Here is a 25,932-nt window from a genome sequence, read left to right as displayed (position 1 = left end):
TGTCGCGCCTCAGAAGTAGCAGATCTACAAGCTCACAACATGTAGTTGTCGTACAGTGTGCGCTTGTAAATCTGCTAAAAAAAAAAAAAAAAAAAGGCAACTAAAAAATACGGGGAAGCAGCTTTTTGCTTCTACAGGCCGTCGGCATGGAACAAGCTCCCATTGTACCTTCGTCAGGCAGCCTCTGTAGAATTTTTTAAAGCTCAGCTCAAGACCCACTTCTACAACATTGCCTTTAATTGATCTTTTATTTTTTATTTTTCATGTCCTCACTGTACTGCATTACTGCTTGTTTTTTAATGTCGTTGCCTTGCTTTTCTTTTATTCTCCATTGTTCTGTAAAGCACTTTGAGCTGCATTTCATGTCATGAAAGGTGCTATACAAATAAAGTTTTATTATTATTATTATTATTACTAAGTAGCTGAAGGACACTACAAGCTCACAACATGTAGTTGTCGTACAGTGTGCGCTTGTAGATCTGCTAAGTAGCTGAAGGACATGCAGGATGTTGAACACTTTCCCAGATGCAGAGGGAACATACAGCACTGCAATTCAATAACTCAGCATCCATTCAGTTGGGAATCAAAGTCACTTTTTGCGCTAAAACAAATAAATATAAAAAGGGAATTTGTCTGTGTAAACTTAAACTGTATACACCGCCAAACGGTAACACAAATGACAAGGGCAAATGAGAAGTGTGCATAGCTGAGCCACTCACACCGCAATGCCAAATGACCACAGCCAGTGTCCTAAAAATGACCTCAGTGTCCTAAAAATAGCGTGAGACAAGCATTGAAATGCATTCTCATCCTCCTACGAGATGTTATGCCAGACCGTGTTAATCAATAATTCTTTGTGACTTTTGACCACCAAATTGCACCATAGGTCAAATACTCAGCACAGGCACACAAATTACAATAGTTTTGCAATCACCTCACACAGCTCAACATTTTACTTACTTTTTACTTGAACCATACAACCATCCATACAGGGAACAGCAGAATACATACACTGTATACTACTTAGTAGAATTATAGATAGCTAAATAGCTAAATATTACTACCGCAGGTGGCCAAAGTGCTTACCTTGATGAGTCGCGATATGAGGAATCCACCCTGGTAGCGGTTGTGAAGCTCATCCCAGTTGTCCTTCACAAACTTCCAGGCGGCTTTTCGGCCTTGTTTACTGCTGCCTGCCACGCCCCCGATTACCGACACCGTGTCCTGTGGACGAACATCTTCCTGTAGGAGGAGGAACATGTTGGTCATCAGCTGGTGATGAATCAATCAATGGCGTAATCATAGATATTAAAAAAATAAAATAAGATGCCTCATTGGCCGCTGCCGTTCATTGGAGTGATGCGTCTCCAGTGTGAGGAGGAAGTCAAGCGGAAGGCACACTGCGTCACTGCCACTCAAGTGACTATAGGCCAATCACAGCGTGTCTTTTCCGGGACTTATCAATTCAATCCAAGTGAGCTTTATTGGCATGATGAAAAAAAGTTTACATTGCCTAAGCAAAGTGCCGCTGGTTGGCCTACCGAACATGCCCTTCTGTTCCGCAACATGGAAGCCTGGCAAGCTTCCGCTCACGCTTCCGCTGTTCTTCACGAGGAATCTCGGGAAAGCTTGCCTCCATGTTGCCTCCGAAGGAGGAGTCTACCTTTTTATGGCTATGGGTGTAATACTGTGTCGTGCCTGGCTGACATCTGACAGAGGACCCCTGCTAATTAGGGAAAGGTAGCCAACTTTATTCTGCCAAATAAATGCTTACCAATAGCTTTCTTCACAAATGTGTTCATAAAAAGGTCTATACTATCACCTCTCAATTTGCTCCAACCCAACTTTGTGACAGCTGCTGAAAGTTGGGGTACCATTAACAACCTATATGCAGGAAAAATGTACACATTTTAATTCTGCTTTAAGTAGCATGCGACGGGTCAAACTAGGGGTTTTACATGATTCTGAATCCATTGCAAACACTCCGTGACCGTTTTTCATAATGTCACTCATTGCAGTGATCACTCGAGTCCGTCGGTTTGCAGCACACTACGAACATTGGAGGATAAGAACCCTCCTTCACCAAGGAGTCTGGTCAGCTTCTTATCCAGTAAACCTCAGGCTTGATAATTACAGCTCCCTCGTTGCTGGTCTGCTGACATGCTTTACTTTACTGCCCATATCCAATTTAAATCGCTATAGATGACCTAGCTGTAGATGTACGAGGCAATCAAGGGCACGGCACCTCCTCACCTTCGGACCAGCCCTACACCCCCCATTTGTTCACTGATCTGCCTGACCCTCCCTCCCTCTCACCTGCTATACGACCCTGACCGACGCTTCAAGCACACTAGACCAGAGGTTTTCAACCAGTGGTCCTCGAGGGGGGTCCAGGTGATCCCCAGCTAAATGATGGAGTTGGTAACCAAATGGACCCGTCCCCAATCCATTTGGTTTCATTTTACCCATTTTGACCTGAGATCAGGTTCTAAAAATGTCTTCTACATCCTGACATCCTGTTTCTATGTCAGTCGTTCTTTGATTTTTCAGAAGATAGCAGACCTACAAGCTCATAGCGCGCCACCGAGTGGCGCGCTATGAGCTTGTAGATCTGCTATTTTTCAATAGCTAAAGCATAACATAATGCTAACACCAAAAGGGGTTCCCACCCTCAAGAGTTAAATTGTGAAACATCTGCATAAATTAATTTACAGGAAGTCTACACAATTTAGAGCATGTAGAATAGTTGATATTTTTGATCAACGTTTGCCCGTTATCTATCCTATGGTACCAACATCATACAGCGTGGACAAAATCGTATCCAACAACAACTAAATAATTTAAGTCTTGGGTCTGAGAGGCAAATGGAGGTCCGTGGCTCAAATGCAGAATAAATAAATGGGCGTTTGATATGAAAAGGGTCGAAAAGCCACTGTCCTAGACTCTTCTTCCCCCTGGCTCCCCAAGCTGTGGAATGACCACTTTGTTGATAGATGCCAGTTCCAATTAAAGTATATTATGCATATTAAGTTCACAAATGCAAAGAATGGCATCTACTGTATGTGTAGAATGTAGATAGATGGCAGGTTTGATGTTTAGCTGGTATCCTAGTTATAATGTAGCACTTTTGTTTTCTTTTCACTTTGTAAGTCACTCAGGATAAGAGTGTAAATAAAGCACTATTTTGCCTACTACTGTATTATAGAAACAGCAGCTTCCAGTAAAAAGGTCCAATTCTTTGGTGCCGCGGTGGGAAACAATATCCAATTATGGGGTTATAACATTGATGGGTGGGTGCAGAAAAAGCTGGTTATTGATTTCAGAAAAATAAGACGTGGTTGTGCATACCGAGAGGGCAAAGTTGAGGACTTTCTGGATGAGGTCTGGGGCAGAGATGGCTCCGAGCACTCTCTCAATGCGGTTTTTCTCCTCCTGCATGTCAGCTTGCTTGTGGAGCTGAGGACAACAGAAGTAGTGTTAAATTGACAGCAAATTTTGATTTAGTTTAGTCAGTTTTAGTCATCTGAAAAGTTTTTTAGTCAACTAAATATTACATGATTTTAGGCGACCAAATCTACAGTTGATCATGTCGACAAAATATTTTCGGCGGGCCTTCCTGACATTTTAGTCTAGTTGACAAAATTGACAATATATGTAGTCTTAGTCATCATAGCTTAGTTTTTATTTAGTTTTCGTGGCTGAAAATAAAGTAGTTAAAAAAAAATTGTCATAGTTTTAGTCTACGAAATTAACACTGCAACAGAGGCAGAAGGAGGCAAAGTCAAGGAGAGGAATAAAGGAACGACATTTGGACTAGAGTGACATTAAAATCTAATTTGCCATCAAACGTTAATCTCATCTCACGATAAGTGATCAAGGCCTCTTGGACATTATATGCCAACATTATGGTAATATAATCTAGTAATATATTTGTCAGACAGTCAGTGAGGTGATTGTTCATCTTGATTGAGCGAATCGTCATACAAGCTCATTGATCAATGATCATAATGGCCTGAAGAACAAATGCCATGGAGCCACCTTACCTTCATCATCGTGTCCAACGTGGCACTGTCCCCATGCTTCAGCACTGCTAAGTAAACCTGAGAAAGAGACACATTTGCATTGTAAATCCATTTTCTACAAGACGAGGACATTAATAATTACCATCATCACCAAAGATCTCGCTATGTTTTCTCCCTGAATAAACCATTAAGACCTGGAATGCATCGGTGCCACTTTAGCTTAATCTTTAGCTGTTGAAAAGTAGCAGATATACAAGTTAACAGCGCTTCCCCGAGTACCGCGCTATGAGCGTGTAGATCTGCTATTTTTGAAAAATCTGCAAAATGTGGCGCAAATCTTTGAATATATATTCTTTCACAGTGAACGTTTTTAACTCAAATATTTGCGTCTGGGGGGTGCCTGAAAGAACATATTTTCAGATGGGGTCGGCGGCCGATTACATTATAATATAAGGTTTGGGGTCGTTGACATGAAATAGTTTGAGAACCCATTATAGAAACAAGGTTTAGAAGACCTTGTGTGGTCACATGTCTCAATGGGATAAATAATTATTATTATTATCATCATTTAGAAATAAGTTCTCATTTCTTCACGTACTGGGCTCCTGAGGTCTGCTGACAGGACCTGTTTGCCTTCCACATGATCCTTGAATCTCCGCCTGGCCTCCTCCAGTGTGGGCTTGTGTCCTGCCTTCCCCAGTTTCCCTAGAACCAACCCCCTCAACAGAGCATCCAGATGGCCTACATGAAAGGTGATGAAAGGACAAAAATCACATTCACTTTGTTTAGTTTTTCATGGTTAAAATGGGTGCATACTTAGTTTAGACTAAGTTGGGTTAAGGTTAGGTTTAGGTGTGCTGCCCCGTGGGAGGTTAGGTTTAGGGTGAGGGTTTGAGATAGGTTGTAGGACTAATGAACTGGTCTAACTAATGAACTGGTCTAACCAATGACTAGTCTAAACCAAAAACTGTCTAAACAAAGTACTGCACCTGGTTAAAAGCAAAATTAAATCTCATGACTGTCCCAATCTGTGATTTGTTAAACTGAGTGTTTCCTAAAAAATTAGCACAATAATGATGTAGTCTTTCTAAACTCATGCTCCACATTCCAGCTGAAGAAATTGCAGATTGAGGTTTTTCCTTTTATGAAATATCCGAGATTTTTGGTTTTATGTAACATGCTTCTATAGCTAGTTTGACCACTTTAAATACTTATAAATCAAATTCTATTCTACTGTTAGTTTCAACACTTCAATTACTTTTTCATCCTAAATATAACTAATAATCGTAAATAGCAAATCTATAAGCTCTTTGACGTGTAGATTGGCTATTTTCGATGCACAACATGTTTCCATTGAAGACTGCTGTGGAATACAAATGACTGAAATCAATCGTGGCGACTGAGAACTTTAATCCATGTTTTTTTCCCCAGCCCTTTCAGGCCAGCAATAAGATAGCTGATGATATTGGTTACTGTGCTTGTAATTCCCAGAAAAATATGATAACTGTTATTGGTAATGCATGCTCATTGTTGTTCATCTCCGTTTACTTGTGCTTATCACATAATCCAGCATTTCTTTGTCCTGGGCGAGCGGCTCATTACGGACATCAGCAAGGGCAGAGGCATGGCAGTAGCTGACCAATCAACGAAAGTAGCAGTTGTGACAAACGGACGCATTACACCTTCATCAGCGTTTTTCTATTTCTATACTGTTCACTGAAAGTCACTATGCACCTAGCCTCGATACCCAGGCTTTCATTTCGTCTGCGCGAAAGATGAAAGCCTGGAAAAAGCCGTGGGCTGAACCAGTCTAAAAGTGGGAGTCAACCCTTCCGGGTGGGCGTCGCTCTAAATGATGTGACGTAGCACTGCACTAGGGGGGAGAGGAGGGGCCGGGGGTGACGGACAGATCGATGAGATCCAATCAGGGTGCGCGCATTTCTGAGGCGCGACCCGCCCCTCTAGACCAGAAATGTCTCTGCTTAGGTCAGGCTACTATGCACCCATCTGCCCTTCTCTTAAGTCAATCGACAGTATAGAGCGCTCAGCTCGGGACTTCTGTACCATAGTGTCTTGAAGCATATCACCTTTTAATTAGCATTAAATCTTATTTATAAGTTGACATTTCTCGAATAGAAATGTTTATCAAATTTCTTCAAAGACTTTGCACTTTGAAAGAAATACAGGTCGTCTACTCCAGGACTCTCCAGAAATCGGGATCTGACCCAAAGTGTTCTAATAAATCTCCAGCAGCAGAGTGATCCCTCCAGCTCATTTGCTCACCTTCTCCCGGCCTGCTGTCCCAGCCCAGCTTGAGCCCGATGGGCGTGAAGAGGTCCCGGATGAACTCCTGGATCTCCTCGTGGAAGTCGGTGTGGGACAGCAGCGAGGAGAGCACGCCCAGGTTGCAGCTGAGGTCGCTCCACACCGTGTAGTTGGGCTCGTTGACGAAGGCCTCCATCAGCTTCAGCACCTCCACCGTGCTGATCATGCCCGCACGCGACTGACGAGAGAGAGAGAGAGAGAGAGAAAGGCTGAGATTTATAAGCACTTGAACCCTAGCCGGGTGGTTCTCAAAACTTTTTCATGCCAAAGAGGACCCCCAAATTGATATGCATTTGGCTGCGGACACCCATCTCGATATTGCAAGATTTACAGAACATTTTCAAGACTACAAGATCTGAACAGGACGCTAGTATACCTGGGCCTCAATCCAACCCTAGATGTCGAGTGCCAAGCAGGGAGACATTGGGTAACCATTTCCTTTAACTTAACGACTCTTCCGTTAGCAACACCAGGCATGCACTTTGAGTCATTGTCATTCCCACCTGGCTGTTCTTTTAATGTGTGTATTAGTCGAATAATATCTGTGCCATATTCATGTAGAGCGTGTGCACAAACGTACATACAATTCACTCACATAATCATGCCAAAGAGGACCCCCAAATTGATATGCATTTGGCTGCGGACACCCATTTCGATATTGCAAGATTTACGGAACAATTTCAAGGTTACAAGACCTGCTATTTCGAAGGCACACATATACAAGCTGAACTTGTATATGTGCTATTGTTTAATTAGCCAAAGTATAAAATATCTCTGCTGTTGGAAGAAACCACCTAACTCCAAAATGTTTCAGGAAATAAAGAAAACCATATAATTTTAAAACAATGCAATACTGCCTCATCAAAGTTATTGTGACTTTATATATAGTCAATTACTTGCATGAGAGGGGGTGGAGTTATCTGCTTTAGCAGACAGTTTGAGGGTCCAGTGTAGTCAAGAGGCTTTGTCCTTTTCATTGGATAACCCATTTTGGACTGAGGTCGATAAAAAAGGCTTCTAAATCCTAACATTTTTCTGAAAAATGTATGTTTCTACGTCAGTGGTGCTCAAGGAACCCCAGAATGATCTCTATTGGGCCACGAACCCCCATCTAGCATTCAATGAAAATATCAGATCTACAAGCTCACAACGCATCACAAAGCAAGCTTGCACATTGTCTATTTTCGGTGACGAAATTAGGGGCATACTATAGAGCCCTCGGGAATCCGGTCAAATAAGTATTGCTGTGCAATTTAAAAAGATCAAAGAACACTTTGTTGATCAACTTATTCGCACCTCACATGTATCAATATATTCTAACTGCTGGAAAAGAAGCTACAAAAATAAAGCTGTGCTCAAAACACCATATATCATATGATTATCTCTGCCGGTCAAAGACAGTCATTGTTTTACAGTAACATTCGTGACAAAAGCAACAAAGTGAGCTGTGGTGCAATAAAGTCTAGCCAGCTGGTTTCCAGGAAAGTTTCAAAACATTAAATGTGACTGTAATGTAACTAAAGAAGCACTATAATACCATTTAATTTGGTTGATCTGTATTGTAGAGTAAGTTAATACATGCATAATAACTTGCATCTGTATAACGTTTAAAAAAAAGTTTTTTACTGTGCCTGGTCTGTGAACAATGTCATGTTAGAAGTTAAACACAGTTTAGGATTACACAAACACGAAGAGGAAGCAATAGCGGGATTATTTGTTCCCCAAGTCGTTTATTCCCCAATCTGTGTCTTGGTGGCACACAGAGTTTAATTTAAACTTTAAGGATTGAATGTTAGGTAATGATAAGCCAGTCAGTTTGGCTGCCAAAATATCCCTTAGGACGGGTCACCGTTTAATCTCAACCAGTGGTCCATGTTGGTTGGCTGTCTGTGGAAATTAGAGAAGGTCCATATTGTACCTTTGTTTATTATATCATGAGTTCATCAAATGTTTGATTTATATTTCAACTAAAAGCATTAAAAAAAGAAGCTTGCACCAAAAATAGCCAATCTTGGATATTTTCCGCTGCATAACACCATCGTGCATCCAAGTATAAATCTGGCTTCACGATCAGTAATGTTAAATTTCCAAAAATAAAAAATATATAAATTACTATACTGGTATGTGTGTGTGGTCTAGACTCTAGAGCTAAAAACACTACCTTAAGTCACTATGTGAACCTGACCCATGACCCATGTGTCTGGAGTCTGCCTCCTGTTTCCACAGCGAGAGGCAGCTTGAAGTACAAGTACATCCCCTGAACAGGACGCTAGTAGACCTGGGCCTCAATCCAACCCTAGATGTCGAGTGCCAAGCAGGGAGACATTGGGTAACCTTTTCTTTGAACTAAACGACTCTTCCGTTAGCAACACCAGGCATGCACTTTGAGTCATTGTCATTCCCACCTGGCTGTTCTTTTAATGTGTGTATTAGTCGAACAATATCTGTGCCATATTCATGTAGAAGAGCGTGTGCACAAAACGTACATACAATTCACTCACGTAATCAAAAGGAAAGTGTTGTTTTAACCCATTTTGAGCGGGAACCCCTTTTGGTGTTAGCATTGCGTTATGCTTTAGCTCAGGGGGCCGATGTCATTTTATGTGGCCCGCCTGCCTCAAGCAACAAAATAAATATATATATTATTTTTCATTAGCACTGGATGAGAGCAAATAATTAGATTAATAAATTAAGATTAATTTGTATTATTGCTCTTGTATTGCTATTGGAGACACTGGGGGCCACTGGGCAGGCACTGGGGAGGCACTGGGGAGGCACTGAGGGGACACTGGGGAGACACTGGGGAGGCACTCAGGGAGGCACTGGGGAGACACTAGGGAGGCACTGGGGAGACACTGGGGAGGCACTCAGGGGGACACTGGGGATATCACTGGGGATATCTCTGCTGTTGGAAGAAACCACCTAACTCCAAAATGTTTCAGGAAATAAAGAAAACCATATAATTTTAAAACAATGCAATACTGCCTCATCAAAGTTATTGTGACTTTATATATAGTCAATTACTTGCATGAGAGGGGGTGGAGTTATCTGCTTTAGCAGACAGTTTGAGGGTCCAGTGTAGTCAAGAGGCTTTGTCCTTTTCATTGGATAACCCATTTTGGACTGAGGTCGATAAAAAAGGCTTCTAAATCCTAACATTTTTCTGAAAAATGTATGTTTCTACGTCAGTGGTGCTCAAGGAACCCCAGAATGATCTCTATTGGGCCACGAACCCCCATCTAGCATTCAATGAAAATATCAGATCTACAAGCTCACAACGCATCACAAAGCAAGCTTGCACATTGTCTATTTTCGGTGACGAAATTAGGGGCATACTATAGAGCCCTCGGGAATCCGGTCAAATAAGTATTGCTGTGCAATTTAAAAAGATCAAAGAACACTTTGTTGATCAACTTATTCGCACCTCACATGTATCAATATATTCTAACTGCTGGAAAAGAAGCTACAAAAATAAAGCTGTGCTCAAAACACCATATATCATATGATTATCTCTGCCGGTCAAAGACAGTCATTGTTTTACAGTAACATTCGTGACAAAAGCAACAAAGTGAGCTGTGGTGCAATAAAGTCTAGCCAGCTGGTTTCCAGGAAAGTTTCAAAACATTAAATGTGACTGTAATGTAACTAAAGAAGCACTATAATACCATTTAATTTGGTTGATCTGTATTGTAGAGTAAGTTAATACATGCATAATAACTTGCATCTGTATAACGTTTAAAAAAAAGTTTTTTACTGTGCCTGGTCTGTGAACAATGTCATGTTAGAAGTTAAACACAGTTTAGGATTACACAAACACGAAGAGGAAGCAATAGCGGGATTATTTGTTCCCCAAGTCGTTTATTCCCCAATCTGTGTCTTGGTGGCACACAGAGTTTAATTTAAACTTTAAGGATTGAATGTTAGGTAATGATAAGCCAGTCAGTTTGGCTGCCAAAATATCCCTTAGGACGGGTCACCGTTTAATCTCAACCAGTGGTCCATGTTGGTTGGCTGTCTGTGGAAATTAGAGAAGGTCCATATTGTACCTTTGTTTATTATATCATGAGTTCATCAAATGTTTGATTTATATTTCAACTAAAAGCATTAAAAAAAGAAGCTTGCACCAAAAATAGCCAATCTTGGATATTTTCCGCTGCATAACACCATCGTGCATCCAAGTATAAATCTGGCTTCACGATCAGTAATGTTAAATTTCCAAAAATAAAAAATATATAAATTACTATACTGGTATGTGTGTGTGGTCTAGACTCTAGAGCTAAAAACACTACCTTAAGTCACTATGTGAACCTGACCCATGACCCATGTGTCTGGAGTCTGCCTCCTGTTTCCACAGCGAGAGGCAGCTTGAAGTACAAGTACATCCCCTGAACAGGACGCTAGTAGACCTGGGCCTCAATCCAACCCTAGATGTCGAGTGCCAAGCAGGGAGACATTGGGTAACCTTTTCTTTGAACTAAACGACTCTTCCGTTAGCAACACCAGGCATGCACTTTGAGTCATTGTCATTCCCACCTGGCTGTTCTTTTAATGTGTGTATTAGTCGAACAATATCTGTGCCATATTCATGTAGAAGAGCGTGTGCACAAAACGTACATACAATTCACTCACGTAATCAAAAGGAAAGTGTTGTTTTAACCCATTTTGAGCGGGAACCCCTTTTGGTGTTAGCATTGCGTTATGCTTTAGCTCAGGGGGCCGATGTCATTTTATGTGGCCCGCCTGCCTCAAACAACGAAATAAATATATATATTATTTTTCATTAGCACTGGATGAGAGCAAATAATTAGATTAATAAATTAAGATTAATTTGTATTATTGCTCTTGTATTGCTATTGGAGACACTGGGGGCCACTGGGCAGGCACTGGGGAGGCACTGGGGAGGCACTGAGGGGACACTGGGGAGACACTGGGGAGGCACTCAGGGAGGCACTGGGGAGACACTAGGGAGGCACTGGGGAGACACTGGGGAGGCACTCAGGGGGACACTGGGGAGGCACTGGGGAGACACTGGGGAGACACTGGGGAGACACTGGGGAGGCACTGGGGAGGCACTGGGGAGGCACTGGGGAGGCACTGGGGAGACACTGGGGAGGCACTGGGGAGACACTGGGAGGCACTGGGGAGACACTGGGGAGGCACTCAGGGGGACACTGGGGAGGCACTCAGGGGGACACTGGGGAGGCACTCAGGGGGACACTGGGGAGGCACTCAGGGGGACACTGGGGAGGCACTCAGGGGGACTCTGGGGAGGCACTCAGGGGGACTCTGGGGAGGCACTGGGGAGACTCTGGGGAGGCACTCGGGGGGACACTGGGGAAACACTGGGGAGGCACTGGGAGACATTGGTGAGGCACTGGGGAGGCACTCAGGGGGACACTGGGGAGGCACTTTGCAGACACTGGGCACAGTGGGCAGACACTGCAGGGCAGACACTGGGGTGGCATTGGGGAGGTACTGGACATTTCATATCACACACACGCGATTTATTTCAAGCATGGCGCAGCGCCATGCCAACAACATGCATGCTGCATGTACAGTACATGCACTATGCAGCCCTGTAGTGCTGCATGTACAGTACGTGCACTGGTTATTAATATTTGGTTATGTGTGGCTTTCTGGAAAAAGAAAAATGTTTACGTTTAGGCACCCCTGCGATCGTCACACTTTTTCTGTTACAAACTGACCCCGGCCCCCATCAGAGAAGGGAAAAGTTATGTGGCCCTCACAGGAAAAAGTTTGGGGACCCCTGCTTTAGCTATTGAAAAATAGCAGATCTACAAGCTCGTAGCGTGAAAAATAGCAGATCTACAAGCTTATAGCGCGCCACTCGGTGGCGCGCTATAAGCTTGTAGGTCTGCTATTTGTAGCTTGTAGGTCTGCTATTTTTGAAGAATCGTGAAAAGTGACATGAAAGTGTTTGAGAACGACTGACATAGAAAAACATAGCTTTTTCAAGAAAACAGTCAGAATCGTTCCCAGGTCAAAATGGGTTAAGCAACATTACTATGGAGCCGGTGGATACCGTGTGTGCAAGACTGTCTCACCAGAGAGAAGAGGTCGTTCTGCAGGCCCAGCCGGTCGACGGGCTGCAGGCTGAGGTCTCTGACTCCTGGAAGCAGGCTGTCCAGCATGGAAGAGCTGTACTGGATACGGTAGAAACCCACCGTGCCTGGATTTATCTATATGGAGACACAACAGAAGGTATTCAAAAACAAAGTATTAAATAGCTACACAGAGTAAAGGCTCAAATCAAGTGCCATTTGTTTATTTTGTTTTTTGTGTGAAAATGTTACTACTGTGACTATTGTGCATATTGTTTTGCTTGTTTTTTAAGCAAAAGGGAGCATGTAAGCACTTTTATTTTATTCTTTTACTTGAATATTACATTGTTCAGTAGAAATAAGACACATGAACTGTTTTGTTTGAAAACCTGTAAAAGGAGTATACATATGTATTTTCATTTTTATTATTTTAAGGACAAAAGGGTAGACGTAATAAGCCTAGGCTTCAGTCTATACTTTTTTTTTTCCAGAATGAGAAAAAAAAAAACTACGAATGTTTTTTTGTATGGAAAAACTAAACTAAACTAATAAACTAAACTAAACAGAGCAGAGAACACAGCTGCAAATTTTTAAGCTTTTGAATCCTGAAATGTAACGGTTTTGAACATATTAGGTTTCCCCAATGCGACAGAGACGATATATTTTTGGTACGTCGCCAAACTGGGTGGACTTCTAAGCTCCATGGACAGAGGAAATGAAAATATAACACATGGATGATGCAAATTTGCAGGTCTCACCCTGTTAAAAGGGAACAAGTCTGTTCTCGTTCACCATCACGGGTGAGGGTGTCAAATTCAATTTCTCGCCGCACACACAATGTGATTAACTTGTTAGAATTCACAAGATCTTTATTTAGATTTAAGAAGAAAAAAAAACATTATCTTTAACGGATTAAAACTTTTGTCCAATATTCATATATTAGAGTCCCTCCCTACCTTGTTGATTGCCAGTTTGTTCAAGGGGCTTTGTTGGAAGTTGGAATGGAAATGCGTAAAACATTTCAACAATGTCACGTGATGCATTTTAGACGTTGCGGTATGTATTGTATTCATGTGCTATGCAATATGTAGTGTATTCATGTGCTGTAATCAGGTTATACAATATAGTATGCAAGAAGCACCAAAACCCCAATGATAGGAGGAGTGTAAGGTCTAATATAAAAAATGACAAAGATACTTTCCCGGTGATAATGTGTTAAATTAAAGGGACGTTGGGTGTTTAAAAGTGATACCATCCACTCAGTTGATGAACTGCGTTTGACCTCAGATGCTTCATATGATGGATTTTTTTTTATTACAAAAAAAGGAAACCTCTGTCTAACTAATGACTCATAAGTTCAGATTGGGTCAGTGATGTTGCTCCATCTGCAATTTCGCCCAAACAAACACAGAAACTGGGCCGTTCTCGGTCTTCTTAGACCTTCCATGATGTGTGTGGCTAATCAGAAGTCCTCATTATTAGTCCTCCACTCATAACTTCTCCCTAAACATTGTCACCGGGGTGCATACTTAGTTTAGACTAGTCATTGGTTAGACATGGGTTAAGGTTAGGTTTAGGTGTGCTGCCCCGTGGGAGGTTAGGTTTAGGGTGAGGGTTTGAGCTAGGTTGTAGTTGTAGGACTAATAATGACTGGTCATTGGTTTGTCACCCTCTCCACACAAGTCCGCGACCTTGGTGTCATCCTGGATCCCGCCCCTCTTTCAGTCCCACATCAAGAGCCCTTTTCCTCTCCATTGACCGCCTTCGTCCCACACTGCTGCACGGACGCTCATTCATGCCTTCATCATCACATCCAGACTTCTATAAGGTGCCACCAAATTCTCTAGAAACCACAGTATATGTGCAAAACTCTGCTGCTCACCACAAGCCCATCCAGAGAACACACACACACACCTGTCCTCCATGACCGTCACTGGCTCCCAGTCACACTCTTTTTTTAAAGTACATTGATCACCATCACCTACAACAAGGCCCTCAACAACCAAGCTCCCCCCACCTCTCTGCTGACCTCCTTCACCGCCATGCACCCCCTTCAGTTCTCTCAGGTCCGTTGATGCCAACCTCCTGGAAAGAAATTAACCTGGGGTGACGGGGCTTCCTCAGTTGCAGCCCCGCTCCCTTTGGAACCCACTCCCAGCTCCAATCAAGCATTCCAGAAAAAAGGTCCAGCTACAGTTTGCCCCCCAGTGCTCGACTAATCTAGCAGCTGGAATTGCCGGACCAGGAAAAGTGACGCATCTGTCCTTTCCTTCTTTACATAGGCCATAGGAAGCTACAGAGAATAATGTAGACTTTAGTCAGCGCTCTGTGGAAACCTATGGTCAAGCATGCCCTCAAATCAACGGTATCATAGTGGGAGTTGGTTTTAAAGGTCATAAACTCTGTTTCTGCAAACGGCTCCAAAGCAATCGTACTCTGACCTTTTACTCTCTGCATATGTCCATTCAACACATAAATGTTAGGATTTGGCTGCAGTTCCTAGAAAGAACAACATAGAATGTTGCTGAATGCTGATGCAGACAGTCACAAGCTAATTGCCAGTAACTGTGAATAAGATTTATTTATTATAAACAAAAATGTGTTTATTTAGTGTGATAATTCATTCATTTAAAATGCCATTTTGACATGTGGACATCCTCACAGAGCCTCAATATAACGAGGCGATATAAAGTGAGTTTTTTCCCTTCAAAACAAGATAAGTGTACAGTATTTGTTAAAATCATCCTTTAATTGGACACGCCCACCAGTTCATTAAGTCTGCCTGGTTTGCCTGGTGGGTGATGATGGGTGGTGATCCACCTGAACTGAAGCCGCACCCACAGCTGTAGTTGTATGATAAAGTGGGAGGGGTTAGGGGAGGGGCAGATAGTGTCACTATATTACTGTTTATTTCATTGGCCCGTTTGACTGTCAAGGGTTCAGCCTCCAGGAAGAAACCCTAAATACAAAGTTAATACACCATTGCACATAAAACCGACTCCAGGGTGTTTAATGAAGTACTGTCACCTCATACACATGGAAAACTGGAAAAATACAAAAATGGTGGCACTCCATCTTTAAGTGATCAAGTTAGACATTGGGGTGGAAAACATACCTTGACCCATTGTTCGGGACCAACGTTGTTGAGGGTGATGGTGGTCTCCGGGCAGTCCAGCAGAACCTTTAGTTTAGTGCATGTGGCGTCCTCGCTAGAACAGATGCTGATGGGAACCATCCAACTGGGGCAGTCCTCACCTGCTCCAAACACACCACAAGGAGGAGGCTGATCACACAACATCAACGGCAAAATGTAAAAAGTGACATCAAATCAAAATAAACATAAGTGAGGAAAACAACAAAAAGTAACTATTAAGAAGACACTTTGGAAACTGAACAGAAAAATAAATCACACAGTAAAGGCTCTTGCACACCGAGTCCGTTTTTCACATCAGTTCACATCCGGCATCCAATTAAAAAAAAAAGCACAGAAACCATGTACCCCGAGTCGGATGCATATTATCCTTATCTTATAGTAGCAAACATTTTTTAACTGTTTTTAACGTGCGACATTTTTTGCAGACAAATACAGATTCAGTGTGCAAGAGCCTGGTACTTTCCTGTATGATTTCTGGTAGCATGGCTGTTTTAACCTTCTATTTGATTCTTGCCTTGATGTCCCTGCACCTGGCCTAAATACAACATATATGTACAGTACTAGATCTCCTCTTTGAAGATTTCTAGTACTAGCAGAAAGAAATAGTCTTGTGTGTACAGGTACTCACCATTATGTGGTCCGCTGGCGCAAAACTTTTTCTGAGCTATCTTGAGGATGCGGTCGTCGCCTTGCTATTAAATAAAACAGTTAATCACACTCTTTTAGACACTGCAATGTATGCAGGACATCATCATGCTGGTAGATTTAGGTAAAGTCATGCACTCCCTATCCACAGAAACAACTAGAAAAAGTGCCCTTCCGGGCACAGGTCTCCACCAGGTTATCCACAGATCCGTGCAGTTAGAGGTAAAAACACTTTTCGGCCAGTTATAGCGCCACCTTGAGGCTGAGTTGAAATTGTTCATGTGGCATTTCGTCCTCGGCCTAGTGGGAATGTGGGTGCACGATTTCACGGAAATCACGCGATGTGTTCATGATTTGCAGCATTTTGTTTGAAACTGAGCACTCCTGTGAACTTTGGAAGCCAATCTTAACCAATCAGGATGGAGTCTGATAAATCTGAAAGACCCGTTTAGTTGAATGGCTCTAGAGAGACTGTGTACCAATTTGCGTGATGTTTGGACAAAATCAGTAGGTGTACTGTGCAAAAACTTGTTTTGCACAAAGCGGCCTCCTGGTGGCGCTATAACAGGCCGTTCTGGAAAGTTTGAGGCAGAGGTTCATGGTTGGCATCCAGGGAGTGTGTGTACAAAATATGGCATCGAAAAACTTGTTTTGCACAAAGCGGCCTCCTGGTGGCGCTATAACAGGCCGTTCTGGAAAGTTTGGGGCAGAGGTTCATGGTTGGCATCCAGGGAGTGTGTGTGCAAAATATGGCATCGACCGGGTTAACGGTGGCCGAGATTAGCTGTTCACGGACACACGGACACACACGCGGACACACACGCGGACGGACGGAGTGCAAAACATACTCTCCCCACATGCCTTCGGCCTGGTGGAGACAATTACGGTAAGCAGTCATCAGTTTTGTTTTTATTGATGCAACAATGTAAAACACCCTGGCTATGTATCTGTTAGTGAGTTAGTCTACTGTCCGGACTAAGAGTAATTATTTTAACATTTTGGTGTTAGCACTATGTTATGCTTTAGCTATTGAAAAATAGCAGATCTACAAGCTCTACAAGCTTGTAGGTCTGCTATTTTAGAAAAATCGAAGAGCGACTGACATAGAAGACATTTTTTTAATCTGATCTCAGGTCAGAATGGAAAACTGTCAGGATGTATAGAAGACATTTTTAGAATCTGATCTCAGATCAGAATGGGTTAATGATGACTAGTATTATACCATGTCACTATTAGTTGTGTCAAATGATGGTGTAGCCGAGCCGTACCTGTTCCTGGTCCACTACAATAATGGGGAAGCCCATCTGTTTGGTCCAAGAGCCCATAACAGCAGCGATGGGTAAACCACTGGCCGTTTCCAGACAATCCCATAAGTCCTCTGTGGCAGAAGAGGGTTGCAGAGAGTCAAAGGTCTAGTCAACAATCAGATCAAACTTTGGTAGCACTTTACAATAATGACCCGTTATAAAGCATTTATAAACGTTTATAAGCAGTTTGTAGACTATTAACAAATCATTAACAACCTGTTTGTTGACATTCGTAAATTACTAAAACCGTTATAACTATGGTTACAAATCATTTATAAGGTATTAGTAAGTAGTAAACTATTCATTAATAAGCCATTTATATACATCTGTAAATTATTATTAAATCATTTGTAATGACCCCATTATAAAGCATTTATAAAAGTTTATAAGCAGTTTGTAGACTATTAACAAATCATCAACAACCTGTTTGTTTACATTTGTAAATGATTACTAAAACCTTTATAACAAATACAAATCATTTATAAGGTATTAGTAAGTAGTAAAACTATTCATGAATAAGCCATGTATAATACATATGTAAATGATTATTAAATCATTTGTAACTGATGTTATATAATATATACAAGCTATTTGTATATTTGGGAAATGTGTTTGTTCATGTTTAACATATACTTTGTAAAACATTCCTAAAATATCTATAAATCCTTAGTACATGTTATTAAGTGCCCTATAGTAAAGTGACGACAGTTCATCATTTACAACTGTCTGTTAATGGGTTTGTTCATGTTTAACATATGCTTTGTAAAACATTCCTAAAATATCTATAAATCCTTAGTACATGTTATTAAGTGCCCTATAGTAAAGTGACGACAGTTCATCATTAACAACTGTCTGTTAATGTGTTTGTTCACGTTTAACCCTACATCATTTTATGTTGAAGATGTTGTGTTGCATTGTGGGTAATCCTCAGTACAGAGGAACTCCATACTGAGGGTAAGATGGTCTCCTGTTTGTTCAGGCACAAACAAATTAATTACAAACATCTAAGCTTCATATAAGTGGCCAGATATGCACTCATGTTTACATAGTGTTATTCAGTAACATTCGTTTTTGTATGACATGGTATCATATATGACATTGTTTATTTAATTGTTTGAAAAACGGTTAGCATGTTAGCTAGCTGAGAATTCACTGACATGGAGTATGTTGTGTCATACTCCATGTCAGTGAATTCTCATGTAACACAGGCTACACAGCACAGCTAACAGCTGTGCTAACAGCTAGCTAACATGCTAACCGTTTTTCAAACAATTAAATAAACAATGTCATATGATACCATGTCATACAAAAACGAATGTTACTGAATAACAATGTCAAGCTGTAAAGCTTCATATAAGTGGCCAGTGCAGATCTGGCCACTTATATGAAGCTTAGATGTTTGTAATTAATTTGTTTGTGCCTGAACAAACAGGAGACCATCTTACCCTCAGTATGGAGTTCCTCTGTACTGAGGATTACCCACAATGCAACACATCATCTTCAACATAAAATGATGTAGGGTTAAACGTGAACAAACACATTAACAGACAGTTGTAAATGATGAACTGTCGTCACTTTACTATAGGGCACTTAATAACATGTACTAAGGATTTATAGATATTTTAGGAATGTTTTACAAAGCATATGTTAAACATGAACAAACCCATTAACAGACAGTTGTAAATTATGAACTGTCGTCACTTTACTATAGGGCACTTAATAAGATGTACTAAGGATTTATAGATATTTTAGGAATGTTTTAAAAGGATATGTTAAACATGAACAAACACATTTCCCAAATATACAAATAGCTTGTATATATTATATAACATCAGTTACAAATGATTTAATAATAATTTACATATATGTATTATACATGGCTTATTAATGAATAGTTTTACTATACGTACTAATACCTTATAAATTATTTGTAAATTTGTTATAAAGGTTTTAGTAATCATTTACAAATGTAAACAAACAGGTTGTTAATGATTTGTTAATAGTCTACAAACTGCTTATAAATGTTTATAAATGCTTTATAATGGGGTCATTACAAATTATTTAATAATCATTTACAGATGTATATAAATGGCTTATTAATGAATAGTTTACTACTTACCAATACCTTATAAATGATGTGTAACCATAGTTATAACGGTTTTAGTAATCATTTATGAATGTCAACAAACAGGTTGTTAATGATTTGTTAATAGTCTACAAACTGCTTATAAACGTTTATAAATGCTTTATAACGGGTCATTATTGTAAAGTTTTTATTTTTATTTTTACATATTACTTCCTGGAAACTTACCAGTTGATGCATTTTTATGTTGGAACTTCAAAAGATAAGCGTTCATTCCTTTCCTAAAGTCCTGAAGACAAACAGGATAAAAGGGGGCCTTTCAACACATGAGGGAAAATAAATAACAGATGTCATGGAGTGAGAGCGTTTGGGGTTCAGCTCCTGACCTCATCTCCTATGTAGTTATGCAGCATGCGAATGACAGAAGCTCCTTTGCTGTACGATATGGCGTCAAAGATTTCATCCACCTCTGACGGATGGCCGACATTCACCTGTGGTAAAGAGAATCACAACACACTGGCCGGTTAGACTAGGGCACACATAGAAGTTCACAACTGCTCTATTGAGACTGGTGACATTCACACCAGAATGCTTTACTGCGATTAAAACTAAATCCCGCTGCGTATTGTCAGAAAGTGCACTTCGTTTGGAAGGTGTGAATGCTCATTCGAAGTCTAATTCGGATCAAACAATCACATTTTAGTTCGCCAAAAAATAAAACGGGTGTTTCGCATCGCTTCAAAGCGCACCTGACTTCGATTCCCTGCAGGTGTAAATGCAATCAAATCAAATAAAGGAAATGAGAGGTGAGGAGTATGAGGAGTAAACACAGTTGGAGACGGAGAGGGCATATTTCATGCAGCGCAAAGTCCAATCCCCGGCGACACACTGCATCCACGTAACCCTCACTTTACGGCCTATTAAGTCCCAACTATTACTCCAAGTATATTTTTTTAACACCATATATTTCACTGTATAGTTTATGAATTGAACACATTGATAATGTTCCCTGATGCGGTTCCCTACTGGCTACTGCGGTTTGACACAGCCAGTGTGAAGGCAAACGCAGCAAATTAAACATGTAAGAATGATGCAACTTCTCTGGCCCATTCGCACAAAATACACAAAATGACATATTAGACTAAGGCACAACGCCAACAGCATGAGCTCCTTCTTAAACCCACCTCTATGGGATGGCTGTTATCCAGCGCATCGAGGTCCAGGGCGCGGGTATAGTCGGCAGAGACAAACTGGGTCCAGATGTCGTATTCTGGGAAGCAATGGTCCACACACAGATACTCAATCCATGATGCAAAGCCTTCATTAAGCCACAGATGGGTCCACCACTCCTGTACACACACACACAGGAAACAGTACCATGTTATTCAACAGGAATCTCATGACCAATCAAAAGGAAATTAGCAGTCATTGTCTACATTTAGGTAGAATATATACAATATTATTTTAGGAATATTTTAGGAATCGGTCTTGCCTATAGGTATTTCTTTTTTTACGTCATGTTACTTACTGCAGCCAGTAAAAGAAGCTTCAAACAAGTTATCAAATGTTTTGAGAAAGATAAATATATATATTATAATAATGTGTCTGACAGACATATTGCACTACTTTGTGAATAGTGCATGGACATCACGTTGGCAATTGTTTGGGATTGGAGCAAAAACTAATTGTCTAAAAGACATTTTTCTTGAACATTTTGCCATCTCCAAAGCTCCCACCAACAGGCAACAATGTGTGCAATACTAGAGGGAGCGACGACACTCTGGTAACACCCACCTACGTATAGAACAAACATGGGTAAATTCTCTTTCTAGAGCAGTGCCACCAAAGTGTGGAATGCCCCGACCCCATCCCTTAACAAATGTGCACCACTGGCATCCTATAAAACATGAAAATGCACTTTTCGGGAGGCCAACGGGAGAGGTAAATCTCACTAAAGGTGATGGCATTCACGGCCTTGGGGTTATCCTTTTAGACCAAGTGCATGAATGTACTCCTGCCATTCGCATTTCTGTCTCAAAACTATTCAATCAATCAAATGGGTCAAAGGTCATATATGCACGTCTCCTAGCAACAAGGCGCTCCCATGAGATCGATGCGAACAATGCTTGAGGCAGCTCCTTTAAGCCGCTGTGCCCCATTCAGCGAAGCCCAGAAAGCTGCCATCAATGTGAATTTACTGCTTCTTTAAGGGTTGTGTTTGATTACCATGGTGACCAGGTTTCCGAACCACTGGTGTGCCAGCTCGTGGCCCACCACCAGGGCCACCCACTGTCTGGAGGAAGAACAGGAGTTCTTCGGGTCGATCAGCAGCGCCGTCTCCCTGAGATGATGATGATGATGATGGGACACAAAAAAAGGTGACGATTCACACAAACTACCGAATTGAAAGACAGAGATACAGCATGAACACTTAGAGCCGAATAAAAGTCGGTTCGGCGCTGTAGAGCCTACAATGTAACGTTATTTGAGGTTCGGGGGGGACGGGGGGCGGGGGACGGGTTCCGTACTAAAGTCGTCTCTTCGGTGCCAAAATCATTTCGGCACTACAGCGCCGAAACAAGCGGTAAAATAAGAGTATGGATCGGCCCTTACAGTGCTGATGTATACGTTGTTGCACACTGGTGTCACGCACAGAAAACAGCCCCCATCGATTGCGACGTGCTTTGGGCTTGTAGATCTGCGTTTTTTGGCACGCGTCACCAGCAACTACTTTACTTTTCAAACACACCACAAGTACAACAAAAGTAAAAGATCGACAAGCTCAAACCGCTGCGTTTTCAAGCTTGTAATTTGCTACTTTTTATGCTTTTGTGTGACACTGTAGTATGATCAAGTATGGCGTTGATTTACAAAAAAGGTTTCTGCCTGACAGCAACAATATGGTTTTCAGGAAGGTCAGACATAATACATTTAACCGACTATTTAACTTATCCAGTAGGTATTAACAGTTTTTTTTTTTTTTTTTAAGATATTTTTTTGCGGCTTACGCCTTTTATTGATTTTTTAAGGGATAGAAAGTAGGCTGACAGGAAACGGGAGAGAGATGGGGGGATGACATGCGGTAAAGGCCGTGTCGGGTCCGGGAGTCGAACCCGCGGCACACCGCGACTGGATCACCAGTCCGGTGCCCAGACCGTTACGCTACGGCCTGGGCCGTATTAATAGTTTTTAATGAGCTAGAGGGCAATGAACTCTTAATAAGAGTTGATTCCTTTCTTTGGAAGACTGTAGCAATATTCAAGTCAATAGGTGTAATAAGAACAACATATACCTGTAAGTTACAAGGCCCCAGTTTTCCATGGCACCTGGATAGGGAAAGGCAATATGTCTGTTTTAGCCCATCGCCATACAAGGATAAGTCACAAGTCTGATGCAAATTTATCAGCCAATAAAACAAACAGTATTAATAATGTACTATTCTCAGCATGCAAATAAACATTTTTGCAGCAAAAAGCCTTCATGTCATGATCTAATTTGCATAGGAAGTATTAATTATTCCTGCTAATCTTCCATCACAATTACAAACAATGAGTGACAATGAATACTAACCAGCAGCAAAATCAGCAATAGCTATTAGATCAATTTTAGGCAATGGATAAGGAACACTGAAGTACTCTTTGTAGAAGGGTAAGGTCTTTGTCGCAACCTGGAAAGTCATTAGAAAAAGCAAAACAAAACACAGAATCCAGTCATTACATCTCATCAACTTTGCAAAAAGAGTAGAGTAGACTTTAAAAAAAAGTTATTGCAGAATTCAATGATCATTTGAAACAGTTGATTAAGGCCACACCACGATTCCATCTCTGTAGAACCACACAGGTAGGAAATACACCAGGTAAACAAATCTTTGGTTGTGTCTGGCATATCTAATCTGAGTCTCTGACATGACACTTTTGTATTGTAGGCACTAGGCAGGCACCTGACCATTCAATGTAAGTATGTTTTTCCCCTGCTATGGAAATTCAAGACGGCTGAACATCACACTCACCTCCAGGGCAAACTTCCCTTGTTCTGCCTTCCCCAAGGGTGTGTAGACGCGTACCGTCACTCCATCCGACGACGTACTCTCCACAAAGTCGTATTCACCAATAACAAATGCTACAAGATACGTGGACATGATGGGTGTGGTGGCAAACTTCACTTCCACAAGGCTGTCATCGTCTGGATATGGCTTTCGATCAATGACATTCTAAGAATGGCACAAAGGCAAGTTAGCCTGCGACTCAGAAATGCAAAGTTAACATGTTTAATCACACTCAACAGAACTACAAACAGAAGAACTGGTACAATTCTACTGGTACAATCAGGAGCACAGCACTGATGCTGCATTCACACTAACGGCAACAAAGCTACAAAATGACCAAGCATGACCAATACATTTTCTACAGAGTCGCTGTTGCATAAATGAAAAGGGTAGGTTTAAATAGCACGGGGGAACTGGTTAACCGCAAGAATGAGCTTTGCTTCCATTTACGTAACAGTGTGGGGAGAGAGAAGGGGAGTGGAAATGGAGAAAAAACATAATCAGTTGTTGATGCTTCACTGCATCATTAGACCGCTGAAAGAAGTAGAGTCCAGACTCCGGCCCTACTTTGATCTGGAGCATACACGCATCACGTCATGCACCGGCAAGTGTCAGGTGTCACTTTGTAGCTTCATGTTGCTTCCATTGAAAGATGCATTGAAAATGCTTGCCACTTTGTTGCTGCCGCTAATGTGAACTTAATGAGCTTTTCTTGTTCAGAAATGGTTGATATGGACGAGATTGTACTGCATGTTGACAAAGTATATCATGAATGATGTATAAGACCTAGTTATTTTTTGGTGTGATTACTGTTAACAGATTTACTATGACCAGCCTCATTGTAAAAATACAGTTCACATTTGAAATAGCAACAGCTGTAGTTGATAATAGACCTTAAGTGAAAAGACTTGATGTACTTGGTTGCACGCCAGTGTCATGCTCTGAAAATAGCCGACCAACAAGCTCACAATGCGTTGTGCGACACGTTGTAGTTCCATCAGACATCAGTGTAACTTGTTGCCATGTAAGCTACATTAGGATCAAATAAATCACACTTGTGTGAAGTGAGGTGCGCTCTGATCGTCATACATCATGACGTAAATTCTCCATTCAATGTCAATGGGCATTAAATGTTTGTGTAAGACAAAAATCTACCCTAATAGCTGAATATAGGAGGGTAAAATATATACAGTATATACACACTGCTAAGCAGCAAATATGTGGCAGCCAAGGGGCCGGGGGTAGAGATTTTCTCAGGGTAGGAGCTTGAACATGAGACGTACCATATTAGACAAGGCTACTCTCTCCTTGGGAACTATCAGAGTGATGTCAAAGGTAGCTTTGATAGCTGGCTCGTCCCAACAGGGGAAGGCTCTGCGAGCATCCGTGGCCTGGAGAGAGAAGATGGGGACAAGCGCCATAGGAGACAGGCGAGAAATTATCTTCAAAGCAAGCAAACATTATGTGTAAAGTACAAGGCTTAGATCATGGAAGTGCTGGAGGTCCCATTTTTAAGTGGACCTCCTCCAATGACCTCCTGTAGAGAAAGATCACAAAGATGATTCTGACTGTGTTTACAACACGGATATTATAAAGACACAAACATAGCATCAAAAGTCATTATACATATATATATACACACATATACATATACATCTGTATATACACAGTATAAATAGAATGAATGAGGCATTGCCCAACCTTTATAACAACTCTGGAACACCAACATTTGTCACATGACCTATGTTGCAACATAGGCTATTATGTGGTTAAGCAACAAACTTTCCCAAAGAAAAGCACTATGTCTATGATAATGAAGTGTGACACGCTTACCTCAAACTGTGTGACAGCAGCGTAGCGCACGTCTCCTGCAGGAGTTGCATATTTACTTCTATAGAAGCCTTTCATTTTGTCATTAAGCTCTCCCACAAAGTCAATCTTCAACGTACCGGATCCTGAAGAAAGGAGGGAAGAAATGAGTTGTGCCATTCATTCAGCTGCTGCCAAAAGTGAAGCTTGTTGTTGTCAACAGGAACCAAAAACATGGCCATGTTTTCAACATTTAGGCAGAGCCGACGGTGGCAAATGTGAACTTAAATACCCTTTACCTTTCTGAAGAGCGCTGGGAAACGACAGAGTGACTTTCTCATCCTCATTTTGATAGTTGAACCCTGTTGCATTAATTTCTAAATCATGGGAGGGAAATAAATTAGCATATGCCAGGTCAGAGATGTTTTTTTTCTTTGAAGTACTTTTGTTTTCTAAACCTTGAAAAAGCCAGTAAGACGT

The 25,932-nt window shown here is 41.4% G+C and overlaps 1 protein-coding gene across 2 annotated transcripts in view; it reads right to left on the bottom strand.

Moving 5' to 3' along the window:
* npepps (aminopeptidase puromycin sensitive) overlaps nucleotides 1-25,932 on the bottom strand; it is a 33,377-nt gene that overhangs the window by 4,615 nt on the left and 2,830 nt on the right. For both annotated transcript variants that reach the window (XM_083765653.1, XM_083765654.1), the window contains exons 3-21: nucleotides 25,752-25,829; nucleotides 25,477-25,598; nucleotides 24,927-25,034; nucleotides 23,608-23,808; nucleotides 23,169-23,265; nucleotides 22,891-22,924; nucleotides 21,825-21,939; nucleotides 20,783-20,947; nucleotides 19,985-20,089; nucleotides 19,827-19,887; nucleotides 17,477-17,586; nucleotides 16,192-16,255; nucleotides 15,525-15,664; nucleotides 12,413-12,547; nucleotides 6,306-6,525; nucleotides 4,621-4,763; nucleotides 4,044-4,100; nucleotides 3,349-3,456; nucleotides 1,087-1,242 (exon numbers count right to left, since the gene is read on the bottom strand). In XM_083765653.1, the coding sequence (XP_083621779.1) occupies nucleotides 1,087-1,242; nucleotides 3,349-3,456; nucleotides 4,044-4,100; nucleotides 4,621-4,763; nucleotides 6,306-6,525; nucleotides 12,413-12,547; nucleotides 15,525-15,664; nucleotides 16,192-16,255; nucleotides 17,477-17,586; nucleotides 19,827-19,887; nucleotides 19,985-20,089; nucleotides 20,783-20,947; nucleotides 21,825-21,939; nucleotides 22,891-22,924; nucleotides 23,169-23,265; nucleotides 23,608-23,808; nucleotides 24,927-25,034; nucleotides 25,477-25,598; nucleotides 25,752-25,829 (2,219 nt within the window). The remainder of the gene's footprint in view (nucleotides 1-1,086; nucleotides 1,243-3,348; nucleotides 3,457-4,043; nucleotides 4,101-4,620; nucleotides 4,764-6,305; nucleotides 6,526-12,412; nucleotides 12,548-15,524; nucleotides 15,665-16,191; nucleotides 16,256-17,476; nucleotides 17,587-19,826; nucleotides 19,888-19,984; nucleotides 20,090-20,782; nucleotides 20,948-21,824; nucleotides 21,940-22,890; nucleotides 22,925-23,168; nucleotides 23,266-23,607; nucleotides 23,809-24,926; nucleotides 25,035-25,476; nucleotides 25,599-25,751; nucleotides 25,830-25,932) is intronic.

This window comes from Protomyctophum parallelum (genome assembly GCF_964188405.1).
Source record: "Protomyctophum parallelum genome assembly, chromosome: 5".
In the NCBI taxonomy this organism is placed as follows: Eukaryota; Metazoa; Chordata; class Actinopteri; order Myctophiformes; family Myctophidae; genus Protomyctophum; species Protomyctophum parallelum.
The sequence above is the reverse complement of the archived record's forward strand: the minus strand, read 5'-3'. Positions and strand labels throughout refer to the sequence as shown.